Below are 15,912 nucleotides of genomic sequence, written 5' to 3'. Positions count from 1 at the left end.
CACTGCCTGGTAATAATGTAAAAGGAGCACCGAAGTCCATTGTAGTTTGAAAATGCAGCCCTTCACAAGGAAACTGTGGATTTATAATTATCAAGTTGTTTCTACGGAAAGAATAAATGCATTTTATAAAACAAATTGGCATGGGAAATATTGTAGTATGAGATCTCATCTAAGTGCAGAACTCACCAATTCCCTTCTAGGCTTGAACAAACATTACATGAGTGAGGGCTCTTGTAAAATGTTATGTTTTGAAGTAGATTTCATTAAGGGTTTCCAGTGATAATTTATTTCTCCCTTTATGCCTAAGTCTCTTCTCATACTAATAATGGATAGCTTATTTGCATATAAATAGATTTCAGTGTTTGCTGAAGCAGAGACCTAATACGTTTCTCTTTTTTTCATGGACATTGTTAAATAAGAGGGGATATTGCAGTGATCAGCAATTATGAATTGTAATAATTTTCTTGGTCAAAACTCTTTAGAGTGCATCAACAGTTTTTGACATTTTTATGAATACTTCAAAGCGTTTACACCTCAATTAAAATAATAAAAACATAAAAAAACATTTTTTCTGGTTCTGTAAAGATGTTTTTAATACTGCTGCGGGTCAAAAATGCTTGATGTAAGCTATTGAAAATGTTGATTGTGACCCTTTGGGTATTTCTTCTTAATTTTCGGTGGGTGGGTGGGTGTGGTATTTTTGCTATTTCTGATCTAGGTGCATGTTAGATTTAGCACAATGCAAACATCACAGTCTCAATGGATATATTAATTAATTGAATAAAACTTTCGTTTTTAGGACTGTATGTCTTGCATGTGATAGCTGTAAGTGATTTCCTTTACGTTAGATGTATACATTTTAATAAAGGCCTCTGGTACTTTACAAGAATCATCAGATAAGTTTGAAGAAGACTCATTAAAGAAATTCAGAGTCAGAACTTGGTCTTTGACTATTTTCTACTGATTATAATACAATAAGGATGAAATAACATTCGATTGGTTTAGCTTATAACCCCAAAAGACAAAGAAACCCACCAAATATAAAAAAAGCCAAATTCCAAAGGAATATACCATTTTGCAATTGGGAATTATCTTGTTTTTCATGTAACAAGGACACGTTTAAAGTGAAGAACATTAAGAAGAGCAAAATATACTTAAAACTTCCTTCTTAATACACAGAATCTGAACTGAATTCATCGGCTGTTGTATCATTCTGAAAAAGATGAAGGGAAGAAACTATGTCATAACATATATTTAAAAGTAGTCTTGATAAGTGGGTGGCTGGTAACGTCTGCACTGCACCTTAAAGAGGGTCGGGGGGAACTTGTTTGGCTTGCCGGGGGAACAGGTATAACTCTTTATGGACGGGGGTTAAGAGAGGCTCAGAAGCTGCTGCAAAAGTTGAGAGGGTCAGCATGGTGACGCTGACTCATCCCCCAGGGATCGGAAGGGCTGGGAAGTTGATAAAGGGCAAGTGCGTCAGGAGAAGCCCCTTTACCCCAGATCAGGTGGAACAACACCAACCCTCCCTCCCCTTAAAGGTGGCAAAATACTAGGTTTGGTCAGGACCTGTTGTGGGCATCGTTCTAGTGACTCCTTCTAGGGGGGCTGGGAAGGAATTTTTCCCTCATCACCAGATTGGCCAATATGGAGTGTGTGTGTGGGGGGTGATCATCTTCCCCACAGTGGGTTCAGGGCTTTGTTATAGTGAATAGGGAAGGGAGTTAGGCTATGATGTCTCAACTCATTAGGTAAGTATGGGCCAGATGTCCAATGTAGGTACTCCATAGGGAAGGGATACAGTGACCTGTACAAGCCACTTATCTGGATTTAACAAGGAAGTGTTTGTTAAAGGAGTAGAAAGAAGGGATCAGGTGGGGAGGTTCACGGCTTGTACGACTGGCACGGCAGGGAGCCAAGCCCCCTTCCTTATAGCCCACCTTAACCCTCACTCAAGGGGGAGGATGGTAAGGTCCCAGCAATGGGTTGGCTCGGGGACCTGATGGAAAAAGGTGGGGAGTGGCGGAAGCCCGCACAGATATTGAAATGATCATGGAGTTACCTACACTGTACACTTTTACCTACCGAGAAATCCCAGACATCTAATAATAAAGTTACAGCCTGATAAAACCATATCAAGTGTCTCCTGTCCTCCTTTCAGTATAACTGGACAATGTATGTGTGTATGTGTGTGTTTGTCTTACCACCAGAGGTCACTCAGAGTAAAGTGAATGATTTCTTCAGCTTTTAAAGGAGACATTAAACGTCACTGTGCTGTTTTTGAGCTGAAACCCAGGAAAGCCATGTGTATTGCTTTTCTTTTTTTTTTACTCTTTCAAATGTGCATCTCTTATTTTCTTTCATCTCTATATTGCTGGATGAGTGTATTGGCCGTAAAATGCCCAAAACACTTCCAAAACTGGCTTCATATCAGGAACAGACCAGATATATATTTGGATTTAGATTTCAAATACTCATTAGACTTACTTTTTTGACTATACTATATAATAGAATGCTTGCCAAGTATACACTTCACATAATACTTTGCCAGATAGAGGAAGCCTTCTCAAAAGGATAATACACAAAGATAAGCTATTACCAGCAGGACAGTGGGGTGGGAGGAGGTATTGTTTCATATTCTCTGTGTATATATAAAGCCTGCTGCAGTTTCCACGATATGCATCTGAGGAAGTGAGCTGTAGCTCACGAAAGCTTATGCTCTAATAAATTGGTTAGTCTCTAAGGTGCCACAAGTACTCCTTTTCTTTTTGCGAATACAGACTAACACGGCTGTTACTCTAAAAGATTCCTTAGATTCCTGGGGAAAAGCTTGTAAAGCCACATGATCATCAATTATTACTCATTTTTGGAAAAGATCAGCAAAAATGAAGTTGCTTGGCATTATAGAGCCTTAAGGTACTCATCTGCTCTGTAAAGTGACTACTATGTATGAGTGACACCATCTTACTCAACAGATCTGTTCCTTGTGTATATTCAGAGTCCTATTAACTGTAGCGACAAAAATATGTTTTAACTGAAATGTATTCTTGTTAGCACTGAAGAATCAATGTAGCTGTGCCCAAAGGAGCTGGAATATATTATGCATAATTTGAATTCAGTGGGTTTGCATGGATTTAATTAAGGGCATAATTTGACTTTCAAAATGTATTTTATTTGATGCTGATGCACAGGCAGAAAAGAACCCAGCTTGACTCTCAGATTCCAGGGTGAGCTAGCAGTTAGACAACCATATTTTTCTTGTAAACTGAACATGTTAAGATCGAAATCTTTGAGTGACAATAAACATAGAACTCAACAATGTCATTTTTACTGTCACTTTTCTAAGTAGAATTGCCCATTAAAAGCATTGTCAAAAAAACCAAAACAAAATATGAATGTAGACCTCAATTTTGTAATTCTTCACTTTTCTGTACCACTAGATGCATATAGTTAATAAGGTGGTTGTTTGTATTTCCTGTGTGCTGCATGAAAATAGTTTTCATTTGTGTGGCTGCTTTAGGAGAATTCATGAGGTTTGATTATGCATCATATAGTAGGAATGTAAAAAGCAAATTTCTAACAAGCTTTGCTATGTATTTGCTATTGTGATTTTCTATGGCTTGTAACTTCACCAAACCTGAATGGATTTTCATGGCTACAGCAAAAAGCACTTGTCTGTTGCCAGGACTATCTCCTTGCCAAATATCAAGGTCAAGTGTCAGGGAAAAAATGTAACAATGATAAGACCAGCTATTTTCCACTCTCTTTGTCCTGAATGAAGGCTAACTAGCTTTTGCTCACACTTCATGCTCAAATAATTCAAGTTTGCCAAAGTGATTGAGATTTATATTGGAAAGTATTATGAATCCTTAATGTGGGTCTCACTGCTGTTGTACCTATAATGTACAGATCTGATGTTCAAAGGTGCTGAGCCTATGCAGTTTCCATTTAATTCAATGGAAAATGGTGGGTGTTCTGCCCTGTTGAAAATCAAGACAATATAAAATATATTTATTTATTGGCGAGAACCAAAGCTGTTTAAGCACTATAGAAAAAGTTTAAAAGGTAGAGTCCCTCCCCTGGGGGCTTACAATCTGTGTGTGTGTGTGTACATACAGTAATGTAGTCGCCATTAAACTCACCTTTTACAAGTAGATAATGTTGCCATGGTATTACCGTTTCCTCTGTTCTTAGAATAGGGACAACTTGGGGAATAATGCAGTAACATTTATTGCTTACTAAGACAATTGTAAAGATTTTAATGGTGACCGTAGATTCTGTAGGTTTGCTAAGTTATAACATAGATACCCTTTTTCCAGCTGAGTTACAAACACTAGAACTAGGGTTCTATAATGAATATGCTAATTCTACGCTAACTGCAGCCACTGTAAGTACTTTGTTGTTGATCAGAGTCCTTAAGAAGATGTCATTTTCATAAGACCACCTCAGTAGGTGTAAAATATCTCTAGGTTTTTTTTATGGGGTTAGAAGTACAGTGACTTACAGCTAAACATGATGACAGAGCAACTAACTGGAAAGCACTGCTTCAGGCTGAACACTCAGCAGGTTAGATCTCACCTTCCCATTACAGATTGTCCTGAACCCTCCCACAGAGTCCTATTAACCTAAATGTTTTACCTATCCAGCATTTATAGTGTACTATGCTGGAAACCAAGCTCTTAACTTTTCTGTGTTGTTTTTACTGGCTAAATTAATGGCAACAGTAGATTCACAAACACCCTGTAACCTTTGGGAAAGACATGCTTGACTGCCTTTCTGCATATTTTCAGAATGTGTTTAGAAGGATTATCATTTTAAAAGATTATTATTTAGTACCAAAGGGTAAATAAATTCATAGATATTTAGGTCAGAAGGGACCATTATGATCAAATAATCTGACCTCCTGCACAACGCAGGCCACAGAATTTCACCCACCACTCCCGCAAAAAACCTCACACCTATATCTGTGCTATTGAAGTCCTCAAATCGTAGTTTAAAGACTTCAAGGAGCAGAGAATCCTCCAGCAAGTGACCCGCGCCCCATGCTACAGAGGAAGGTGAAAAACCTCCAAGGCCTCTTCCAATCTGCCCTGGAGGAAAATTCCGTCCCGACCCCAAATAATGCGATCGGCTAAACCCTGAGCATATGGGCAAGATTCATCAGCTAGATACTACAGAAAATTCTTTCCTGGGTAACTCGGATCTCACCCCATCTAATAGCCCATCACAGGCCATTGGGCCTATTTACCATGAATATTTAATTACCAAAACCATGTTATCCCATCATACCATCTCCTCCATAAACTTATCGAGTTTAATCTTAAAGCCAGATAGATCTTTTGCCCCCACTGCTTCCCTTGGAAGGCTATTCCAAAACTTCACTCCTCTGATGGTTAAAAACCTTTGTCTAATTTCTACTCTAAATTTCCTAGTGGCCAGTTTATATCCATTTGTTCTTGTGTCCACATTGGTACTGAGCTTAAATAATTCCTCTCCCTCTCCGGTATTTATCCCTCTGATATATTTATAGAGAGCAATCATATCCCCCCTCAACCTTCTTTTAGTTAGGCTAAACAAGCCAAGCTCCCTGAGTCTCCTTTCATAAGACAAGTTTTCCATTCCTCGGATCATCCTAGTAGCCCTTCTCTGTACCTGTTCCAGTTTGAATTCATCCTTCTTAAACATGGGAGACCAGAACTGCACAAAGTATTCCAGGTGAGTCTCACCAGTGCCTTGTATAACGGTACTAAAACCTCCTTATCCCTATTGGAAATACCTCTCCTGATGCATCCCAAGACCGCATTACCTTTTTTCACGGCCATATCACATTGGCGGCTCATAGTCATCCTATGATCAACCAATACTCCAAGGTCCTTTTCCTCCACCGTTACTTCTAATTGATGCGTCCCTAGCTTATAACTAAAATTCTTGTTATTAATCCCTAAATGCATGACCTGACACTTCTCACTATTAAATTTCATTCTATTACTATTACTCCAGTTTACAAGGTCATCCAGATCCTTCTGTAGGGTATCCCTGTCCTTCTCAAAATTGGCAATACCTCCCAGCTTTGTATCATCCGCAGACTTTATATGCACACTCCCACTTTTTGTGCCAAGGTCAGTAATAAAAAGATTAAATAAGATTGGTCCCAAAACCGATCCTTGAGGAACTCCACTGGTAACCTCCCTCCAGCCTGACAGTTCACCTTTCAGTAGGACCCATTGTAGTCTGCCCTTTAACCAATTCCTTATCCACCTTTCAATTTTCCTATTGATCCCCATCTTATCCAATTTAACTAATAATTCCCCATGTGGCACGGTATCAAATGCCTTACTAAAATCTAGGTAAATTAGATCCACTGCGTTTCCTTTGTCTAAAATATCTGTTAATTTCTCAAAGAAGGAGATCAGGTTGGTTTGGCAAGATCTACCTTTTGTAAAACCATGTTGTATTTTGTCCCATTTACCATTGACTTCAATAGTCTGCATTAATAAATTATTGAATTCATCTTATTTCTTAGCGTCACATCTTCATTATCTACAGTGTGAGGGTTAACCCCTCTCCCCAGAATATTCGCTGTTGATAAACTAGAAATGTTTGCAATTTAGAAAGCTTTAACTAATTTACATTAAGTACAAAAACTTGTGGCCGGAGAACAAAACCTAACGAGCTGAGGGGCAGCAACTCTTTTCTGGAGCTCTTGAAACTCTTTCCATTTATCTTTCACATTTGAATGACTTGTTCAGCTTTTGAACTCAACAACCTGTGAGAGAAGTGTTGCTACATATTCAATTTACATTTGAAAAATGCCAAAAAAGCAAAATTAAAGTAGAGAGAATGATTGACTTATTTCGCAGATGTCTTCCATCGCAGATCGGGGTCGGCCTTGAACCTTGTGCTGTCATTTTCAGCAGCGCAGAGCGGGTGTAAAAATATTACCATAGCAGTTTACATCACGTTGCACAGATGTAAATGACTACACAGGGCGCAGCAGTGGTATTCTGAATTTCTTCTCGGTTCACCCAGTGTATTCTGAATTTCTTCTCCGTTCACACTCACTATGTCCTGCCTCAGATTCCCCTCCCTCTTCTCCTTTCCTCTCTCTGTACCTTACCCACAGCCCACAAACAACTGAACCTAGAAAGGATGTTTCATTGGGTTAAGAAGCTCATCAGCTTATTTTGCTTTAAAATATGGTACTGTAATTTAGTAGGGGTAGTCCTTTTGCCTTCCAGAATCTTTTCAGTGTTGCCAAATTGTAGAGTGCAGAAAAGTCAATTGCATACTGTGGTGGCATGCACTGGTCATTTGTTGCCCATTTGGAAGCCCACCATGGAAATTTATTTATTTTATTCAATTTTTTCAAATAGGTGCCCATCAAGAGCTCTGGGTATTTATCCTGTACATTAAAAGTTACAACATAAACATAAAGAACTGCCCATAGATATATCACCTCCACAACCTTAACAAAGAAGGAGGGGGGAAGGATGGGCTTTGAAACATGCCTGGATGATTTACAAATCCAGGGTCTAGCAGACCAAGGGGGAGAAAGAAAATTCCAAAACCAAATACTGCTCACAGAGAATGTCTTCCCATCAGATTTTTCTTGTTTATATTGAGGGTATAAACGTAGCTCAGGAGCCTTTGCTCATCTAAAGTATGGCAGTATATCACAGGATGAGAGGGGGTCTCTCAGGTAACAAGATTAGCATACCCTGAATTCTCCCTGGAAGTCAGTGCAAATCATGGAGATCTGCTTTGATTTGTTCCCATGTGCAACTCTTCTTAATAAGTAGGTTGCAGTATTTTGCATTGGCTTCTGCTCCTAAATGATCCCAAGGTATAGACCCATGTAGAACACATTACAGCAATGTCGAGGTGACAGAAACATGGATAATTGTGGCAAGGACTGCATCAGAGAGAGAGAAGGCTGCCTTCATTTTGCAAAGTGCAGATGGAAGAAACGCTTTTGGATTCAACCTCTTCCTGTGCATTCAGAAGCACCTGGGATCTAACATCCCTAAATTGTGCACCTGTCGGAGTCAGATAGTAATATTTGAGGCTTTTGGGGTGGAGTGGAGGTGAATGGATAGCATCAGGGGTTCTGGAGTGCATTTTCTGAATTCCATTGGGGAGTGTCTCCTTGGGCTTAAGTATGCAGCTGATTGTCGCCACAAGGAAAGCAGAGATGCTGGATTGACAGACAGGTTTCTTTATGAAATAGACTTCATTAAATGGGCAACACACCATAGACAACTTAACATGAACTCTTTTTAAAATTAAATGACATATAATAGAAGTGATAGGCCACAAATAAACCCCTAATCAAGGATTTAAAGACTGTCATTGGAGAGACGCCCCACACAAATTCCTAACACCTGTTTTCCAGTTAGCTTGCTGCTCCCTTTTGCGGGGAAAGCTGTTACGAGAGACAGTGTGCTCAGAGTATTTTTGTTGTATCTAGTTGTACTAGTTACATGAAGATATCTGGCACCAATCCTAAATCTTTTACCTGCACCTGAGTTTAGCAGGTGCAACTGAGCCCAGTTGGGCTCAGAACCTTAAAACACATGGTGATTGCTGTTTAGCTATTGGGCCAAGAAGCTCTGTAGATTTGAGAGCTGCTCTGATTTAGCATGTCAAAGCTGTTCAGCTGAATGAAGGGAATAGGGCTAGAGAACTTGCTATTCTGTTTTCATTTTGGTTTGACTAGGCAAATTTAAACTCCCAGGGAGAGTTTTTGCTGCTTAATCTAGGAGTCTGCTGAGTTTCTGTTCAGTTGCACTGATCTTAATCTTACTCCATGCACCCTCCAACATTTGAGAGAGAGAGCGCGAGCCCACTACTCTACAGAAGTGAGTGATTCTTGACTCAGCTGTCAGGGGCACAAAGCCTGAAAGTTCATAATTTTTCATCTTCAAGACTAACTTGTCTCCACCATCTTGGTGTCTGGAGTCCTACTACTGCTTCCAAACACGTTTGCTGCAGAGCGGCAGAGTTGATGAGAGTCGTGATTCCAGGCCAATAGAAGGTCTTTTAGGAATGACTGATACAAGTTCTAGGTAGGATCTTTATTGCAAATGGCTTTGAAACAATGTTGAGGTCATTTACTACTATAAACAGATTTTTTTCAGGTAATACAGGCACAGTGCAGTCCAACTAGGTATATTTTTATCTCTGTTTATCAGTCCCTGTGCAGCATGCTGTTGTTTTGTGTAGTGCAGTATTTTGTTTATTTTTTTTATCAAAATGTAGTGGTGTGTTGGTAGCAACTTTTTAGAATTTTGTATCCTTGTGTATATGTGTGTTTTGTTTTACAAGTATGGAGGACTGAATGGCCTGTGCAGCTTTATAACCATCATCGGAAGTGCCATTTAAATCCAAATGAATTTTAGTAGTAGCAGATGAATATTAAGCATAATGTTTTCTAGGCAGTGGTGATATTTCCCTATGTACTAATCTTTTGTCTTTACCGTAACTTGATTAGAACAAAAGTCAGAACATACATATTAAAAACATGTAAAACATTTAAACATGTAAAAACATTTAAAACACATTGTGTAAAATAACACTTCCCATTTTCATTGTAGGTTTTCCAGCATACCTTTTTGCTCTTCAGAATTCATGCTTTTGTTAACAATGGATTTTCATAAGACCACATAAGATATTGTAACAGCAGTTCCCCAGTAATGTAGAAGAGCAAGTGAGCAGTGTATAATTAATAATTCTCTGCTTGTTACAAAGAAAATTCATGTTCCTCATCCAAGTTTGGATTTTAAAGTTCTTATTTATAAAAACAGTCATTTTTCAGTCCTTTTTTGATATACTGGAACAGTCTCATTGAGGGGCCAGAAATATAGATTTTCACTTTAAATTACCCATTGTTCCTGTTCTCTGCCATTTTTGCCCTGTAGCACTGGTTGACATTTCATAGAGAGTGAACCGGCATAGGGCTGGAAAATATATAATTATAAGAATCATCTGCTCTTGATTTTCCCATTATATACCAATCATGATACAGGCAGATTTTTCATAGGTGTTTGATTTGGAATGAGAAGTTTTATTCTTCGTTGACCTGTGATTAAAATGTGGCATTTTGGTAAATAAATTCCAGACAGCTTCTGCATAATTCAGCTCTGAACTGGTGCTGGGAAAGGCAATGAAAGCCTTTGACCTGTATCACATAACCAGCAGCATATGTAATGGGAAATATATTCTAAGATAAAAAACTGTGTAACACAATACACTTTTTTAATGTTAGAAGTCTTAAAACAGGCATAATGCAGAAATGAAGCAAACTGACTGACACCAGGTGGCATGATAAATGAAGTCTTGTTTCACCCTAGAACAGGTGAAAGACTTCAATATAATAATAAGGTTAAAGCCATAGAGTAACTCATTTCAACTGCTTTAGTAGCTATAGCCTCATATGTAAATAAATTAGCAATTACTGTAACAAATGGTAAGATTAGAGAGTCTATTTCAAAATTAAAAATATAAATCATTATTGTGGTAACAGACTAGAGACAAATCTGTTCTAAAATCAGTATTATTTTGGACAAGAGTCTTGCATGTCACATTAACCTGAGTAGGTCTTAGTGGTTGGTTGGTACATGTACATGTAACCTATGGACTAGCCATACAATTCCAGATTACAATATGAGACTGATCCTGTTCTCACGGACTTCAGTGTTAGTAGGCTTGAGCCCTATGTGTGTACATTTTGTGGGTATTGAACTGAAGAGATACTCCTTAATTATCCAGTTTTCCTTACAATATTCCATGGTCCACATACTTTCTAGCCACTTGCCGTAGTTCACCCTCTATGCATATTACCTATGATTCATATGTACTGAGGTGGGAGACAGGTATTTAAAAATGTGTTTATACTGATGTTTTGGAAATAACAGACCTAATAATCATACTTAACACCTAGCATACTGTTAACATTAACATCCGAAGAAACCACAAATGTAGGATAATAATGAGATTAATCAACAATTAAGCAATTCTTGAAGATATTAAAATGATCTTCCAAAATGTACAGTAAATCACCGATTATATGACCTTCCACACCGGAACATATACATGAGCTAGTAAAAGAATAATTCAGGTGCATGGTATCAGTATCTTTAAAATCTTGGCATAGTGTTTTTTAATTGTAAACTAAAGGGAGAAAATAAATATTGCCTGTTTTTAAATCAATGTTAAAATATTTTCCTTTGCCATTGGGAACACACATTCTGCAAGTGAACTTGAGAATAGGGTTCAAAAAAATCCCGCGGTAAGTACATCTTTAGTCGAGATATCTGTGTATCAGACTTGTGAAGTAAAAATGGTACAGGCTGATTTGTAATGATATGTATGTAAAATTCCCTTTCTTTTATGTTTAAAATTAATTTCAACACAAAACCGTCACCCACCCTCCATTGACCAAAGTCTTAATATTAAGAAGATAATTTTGGAATGAATGAAGGTGGGGTCAGTTGAAAGTGTAGCATGATGTTCAAGAATTCTTAATTTACAGGAGGTAGGGTATACCGTTTGAATAGAGAAACTATATAATACTATATTATTCAATAAATATCCAATAAAATATCTACATAAAAATTGTGAACAAGAAATTTCTAATGAGAAAGAACTGGGGCAGGAGGGGAAGAGAGTTTTAAAATAAATTTGGTGGGAAATGTTTCATGCAAGCAAGGCTAAACCATTTGGCTATAAATTATGTGGATGAACAAATAATCTGTTTCTAGCTGTTAGACACTGATGGAAGTATTATCAGCCTCATCTATAAATCATGACAATAACCTTTTTTCTTCAAAAATGGTTTACAGTCGAGTTTAACATTCTCTCTCTCTGGTCATTGATTCCTTTTTGGTAGTCCTGTGACTGTGGGTTTTCTGAAGGCACACAAAGTGATACGTTTTTACTGTTTGCTTTTAAGTTCACATACTATTTTATGTACCCTTATTTCAGATGTTTAAAAATGCATAAAGATAAAATTCTTCTTTTAAATATCTGAGTATGTATGTAGAGTAACTCAGTGAAGTGAGTAGAATTACTCTGGTTTTCCATTGGTGTAACTGAGAACATAATTTCAGCCTAAGTATACACTAGGACTGGGATTTTCAAAGGAGACTAAGGGAGTTAGGTGCATAAAACTGCAATTGAGTGCCTAACTCCAATAGTCTCCTTTGAAAACCCCAGTTTTGGCATTTAAGTAAGAAATATTTTTTTTGCAGAACTTTATTTTACATAAAAAAAACAAAACAAAACCAACCTAGTCCCTCTGCCCTCGATTACTGGTCAGGTATATGATATTCAGTTATTAGAATAAAAAAAAAGCTGATAGTTGTACATTCTTAGTATTACATCACTTGTAAGGAGATATTTGTTACTGATTTTAAAGTCATTCATTATGCATCGGACTGTATTCAGAGAGAGAGAGAGAGAGATCAAAGTATTTAAATCACTATCATGGACACCCTTGCTGGGCACACCCTGCTGCTTTTTGTTCTCATCAATGTGTGCCAGCTAGGAGAGACAGTCTGTGGCCACACACATTTGCACACAGTTTCATAGTTTTTTGAGGAGCCAAATTTGTTAGGAGTTAGATATGTCAGTTTGGCTAGCGGAACACCGATTGTTTTCATAAATTTCAGAGAAGAATTAAATGAACACCTTATTTTACTTTTAATGGAGGGCCAAATTCTGCTCTCTGTTATACTGATGGCCTGAGTAACTCCACTGAGTTCAGTGCAGTGATTCAGAAGTTATACTGATCTAACAGATAGAATCTGTCCCATTAATAATTTGAAAAATATAAAGATTGTATTAAATTAGCAACATATCCTAATTATCCTATGCTAAATATAGAGGCAATACAAAGACTGCAGAGGAATATGAAGAAAGTAAGAAAATGAAAGATAAATTCTTTGACTCAGTGAAGCTGTGATTTTTTCTCCACACATCTTATGCACACAGCCAACAAAAGGTGATAATTGACACAAGATTCATGCTGGCAGCAACTTTGATCTCATCCTCACACATTCTTTGAGCTCTTTTCAACTTGCTCACTGAGACCTTGCAGGTACTAGTGAATTTTGTAGCTGTAATTCACTGCCAGAGTACCTCTACTGTGGTACTAATACAGGACTCAGGCATTGTTACTGGGTTGCTCTGAGTAAGGTAAGGTTAGATACATGGTGTCATAAGTATAAAGGGAAGGCTAACCACCTTTAAACCCCTCCTGGCCAGAGGAAAAAACCCTTTCACCTGTAAAGGGTTAAGAAGCTAAAGATAACCTCGCTGGCACCTGACCAAAATGACCAATGAGGAGACAAGATACTTTCAAAGCTGGAGTGGGGGCGGGAAAAACAAAGGGTTCTCTCTGTCTGCGTGTTGTCTTTTGCCGGGGCCAGAGCAGGAATGCAGGTCAGAACTCCTGTAAAGGGTTAATAAGCAATCTAGTTAGATATGCGTTAGATTCTGTTTTGTTTAAATGGCTGATAAAATAAGTTGTGCTGAATGGAATGTATATTCCTGTTTTTGTGGCTTTTTGTAACTTAAGGTTTTGCCTAGAGGGATTCTCTATGTTTTGAATCTGATTACCCTGTAAGGTATTTACCATCCTGATTTTACAGAGGTGATTCTTTTACTTTTTCTTCAATTAAAATTCTTCTTTTAAGAACCTGATTGCTTTTTCCTTGTTCTTAAGATCCAAGGGTTTGGGTCTGTGTTCACCTCTGCAAATTGGTGAGGATTTTTATCAAGCCTTCCCCAGGAAAGGGGGTGTAGGGTTTGGGAGGATTTTGGGGGGAAAGACATTTCCAAGCGGGCTCTTTCCCTGTTATATATGTGTTAGACGCTTGGTGGTGGCAGCAATAAAGTCCAGGGGCAAAAGGTAAAATAGTTTGTACCTTGGGGAAGTTTTAACCTAAGCTGGTAAAAATAAGCTGAGGGGGTTTTTCATGCAGGTCCCCACATCTGTACCCTAGAGTTCAGAGTGGGGAAGGAACCTTGACACATGGTGATAGAATGTCTAAGTCAAGTCTATACTAAATCTTCCCCCCCGGCTATTAGCGATGCAGCTGCACCAATGAAAAATGTAAAGATATTTGCAAGGATGTTTGTAGTGTAGACAACCGGAAAACAAACAAACAAAAACCCCATCACCAGCTCCCAACAGGATTCCACTAGATTCTCTTTTCTAACAATACTGTCCAAAGTCACCTGATTCCATATATTGTGTGATCATCACATTCTACTCTCAGAAGTACAACAGTTCCTACAACAGCTCACATTTCAGCAGAGAAGCCAAGGACTATATCGTAGTCGAGTCTGGAGTACTGCTTTTCCACTGAAGGTAGTCCCTCAAAACATAGAGTTCAGCCATGTTGATAGAATGGTGTAGCTAAGTTTACACTACTACTCTTTGTGACGGAATTATTCTGAATGTTTCAGTCCACAAAGCTATTTCTGGTGCCTTTCATGAACATTACATTTTAAAAGGAAAAACAAATGTTGTAGGACATCTGGCAGTAAGGTTGCAGGATATATATAAACCATATACTAGTCCAAGCAACATTCTAAGACTATTATTAACAGCCATTTAAAAGAATTCTTTACTTAATGAATTATTCCTTTTCCTCCCTTAGGACCTGGGACGTACAATCCTGTCGTGAAGTCAGCTTCCATTATTTCCCTCTTTGTTTCCAGAGTGGAGCGTTTTAAGGAAGTGAAAGAGATTACTCCTGGCCCCGGAGCTTATGAGGTTTGTTGATAAGGCTGTGTTCTCAGTCACATACTGGGGCTGATTTGCCATCCTGGCCTTAGCTACATTGCTCTTGTTGTGCTTGTAGTCTTCCTGGCAGTATTGAGGCATTTAACATGAGTTGTAGGGACAGTCTAAATTTAGATATCTAAATGACAATTCCCAAATTGTGGGAACAGGAATGGAGGCCAGGTTTTAAAAATGTGACCAGTAATAAGCAAAGTAAGTGAGAATTTGTCAACATACCTACTGTATGTGCTTTAAACAGATGCTGTAGTAGAGGCTCACCTCAGACCTATTATTCACTGCTGAGTCAGATGGGAGTAAATAAATATTGCTACTTTGATTAGCCTTCGCTCCCTCTGTTGCTCAGGGTAATGAAATATAGTACACTTTCAGTGCCTGAATCTTCTCTTTGTGCTATACTTATGTATTCCAAAGTGGATTTAGCCATGAGCAAATTAAACATCTTTGACTGGCGGCCTACTGAGGGAAGGGGCCTAGCTCTGTGGAGCAGAAAACTCGATGAAAGAGCAGTGGAAGGGCAGCCTTCACCATCTAACTAATTGCTACAATTTCCCTGACACAGCTCTCTCACCTCTGGGTAGCAATTATGTGCCAAATGTACTGCTACTTGGGATTAGGTCTGAAGAGACCCAGCCACATTAGCTGGTCTTCCCAGGCAATGAAATGGGAGGCAAGAGCAACAGTATCTGTAGAAAGCCTCTTCCCTTCCCCCTCCAGTTCTGCTCCACCTTTGGACCCTGTTGGCTTTCTACTCCCTGGGGAAGAAGAGATCCAATTTAGCTTATCATTGTTCCTCTGTCCTATGGGGGAATAGGCTCTGCCAAAAGAAACCTTTCCTGATCCTTTTCTTACAACTTTTTGGGAGAAGGGAATGCAGTGTAATGATTGGGGGAAAGGAAAGATGGTTTTGCAGTCAAGGACGTGGACTGCGAATTAGAAATTCTGAGTTCAATTGCCGGTTGTGCTATAGATTTTGTGTGTGATCTTTGGGCAAGTCAGCAAATCTCTCTCTGCTTCAGATCCTTGTCCGTAAAATGAGAATAATACTTTCATGTCTTATGGTGGTGTGGTGTTCAGATACTGCATTGTGTCTATATATGTTCTGA

At 38.5% G+C, this 15,912-nt stretch overlaps 1 protein-coding gene across 2 annotated transcripts in view; it reads left to right on the top strand.

The window, feature by feature from the left end:
* STPG2 (sperm tail PG-rich repeat containing 2) overlaps window positions 1-15,912 on the top strand; it is a 410,524-nt gene that overhangs the window by 252,430 nt on the left and 142,182 nt on the right. For both annotated transcript variants that reach the window (XM_084625502.1, XM_084625501.1), the window contains one exon: window positions 14,664-14,779. In XM_084625502.1, the coding sequence (XP_084481628.1) occupies window positions 14,664-14,779 (116 nt within the window). The remainder of the gene's footprint in view (window positions 1-14,663; window positions 14,780-15,912) is intronic.

Source organism: Lepidochelys olivacea (assembly GCF_965140295.1).
Source record: "Lepidochelys olivacea isolate rLepOli2 genome assembly, chromosome: 4".
NCBI lineage: Eukaryota > Metazoa > Chordata > Testudines > Cheloniidae > Lepidochelys > Lepidochelys olivacea.
This window is presented reverse-complemented; position numbering and strand designations above follow the sequence as displayed.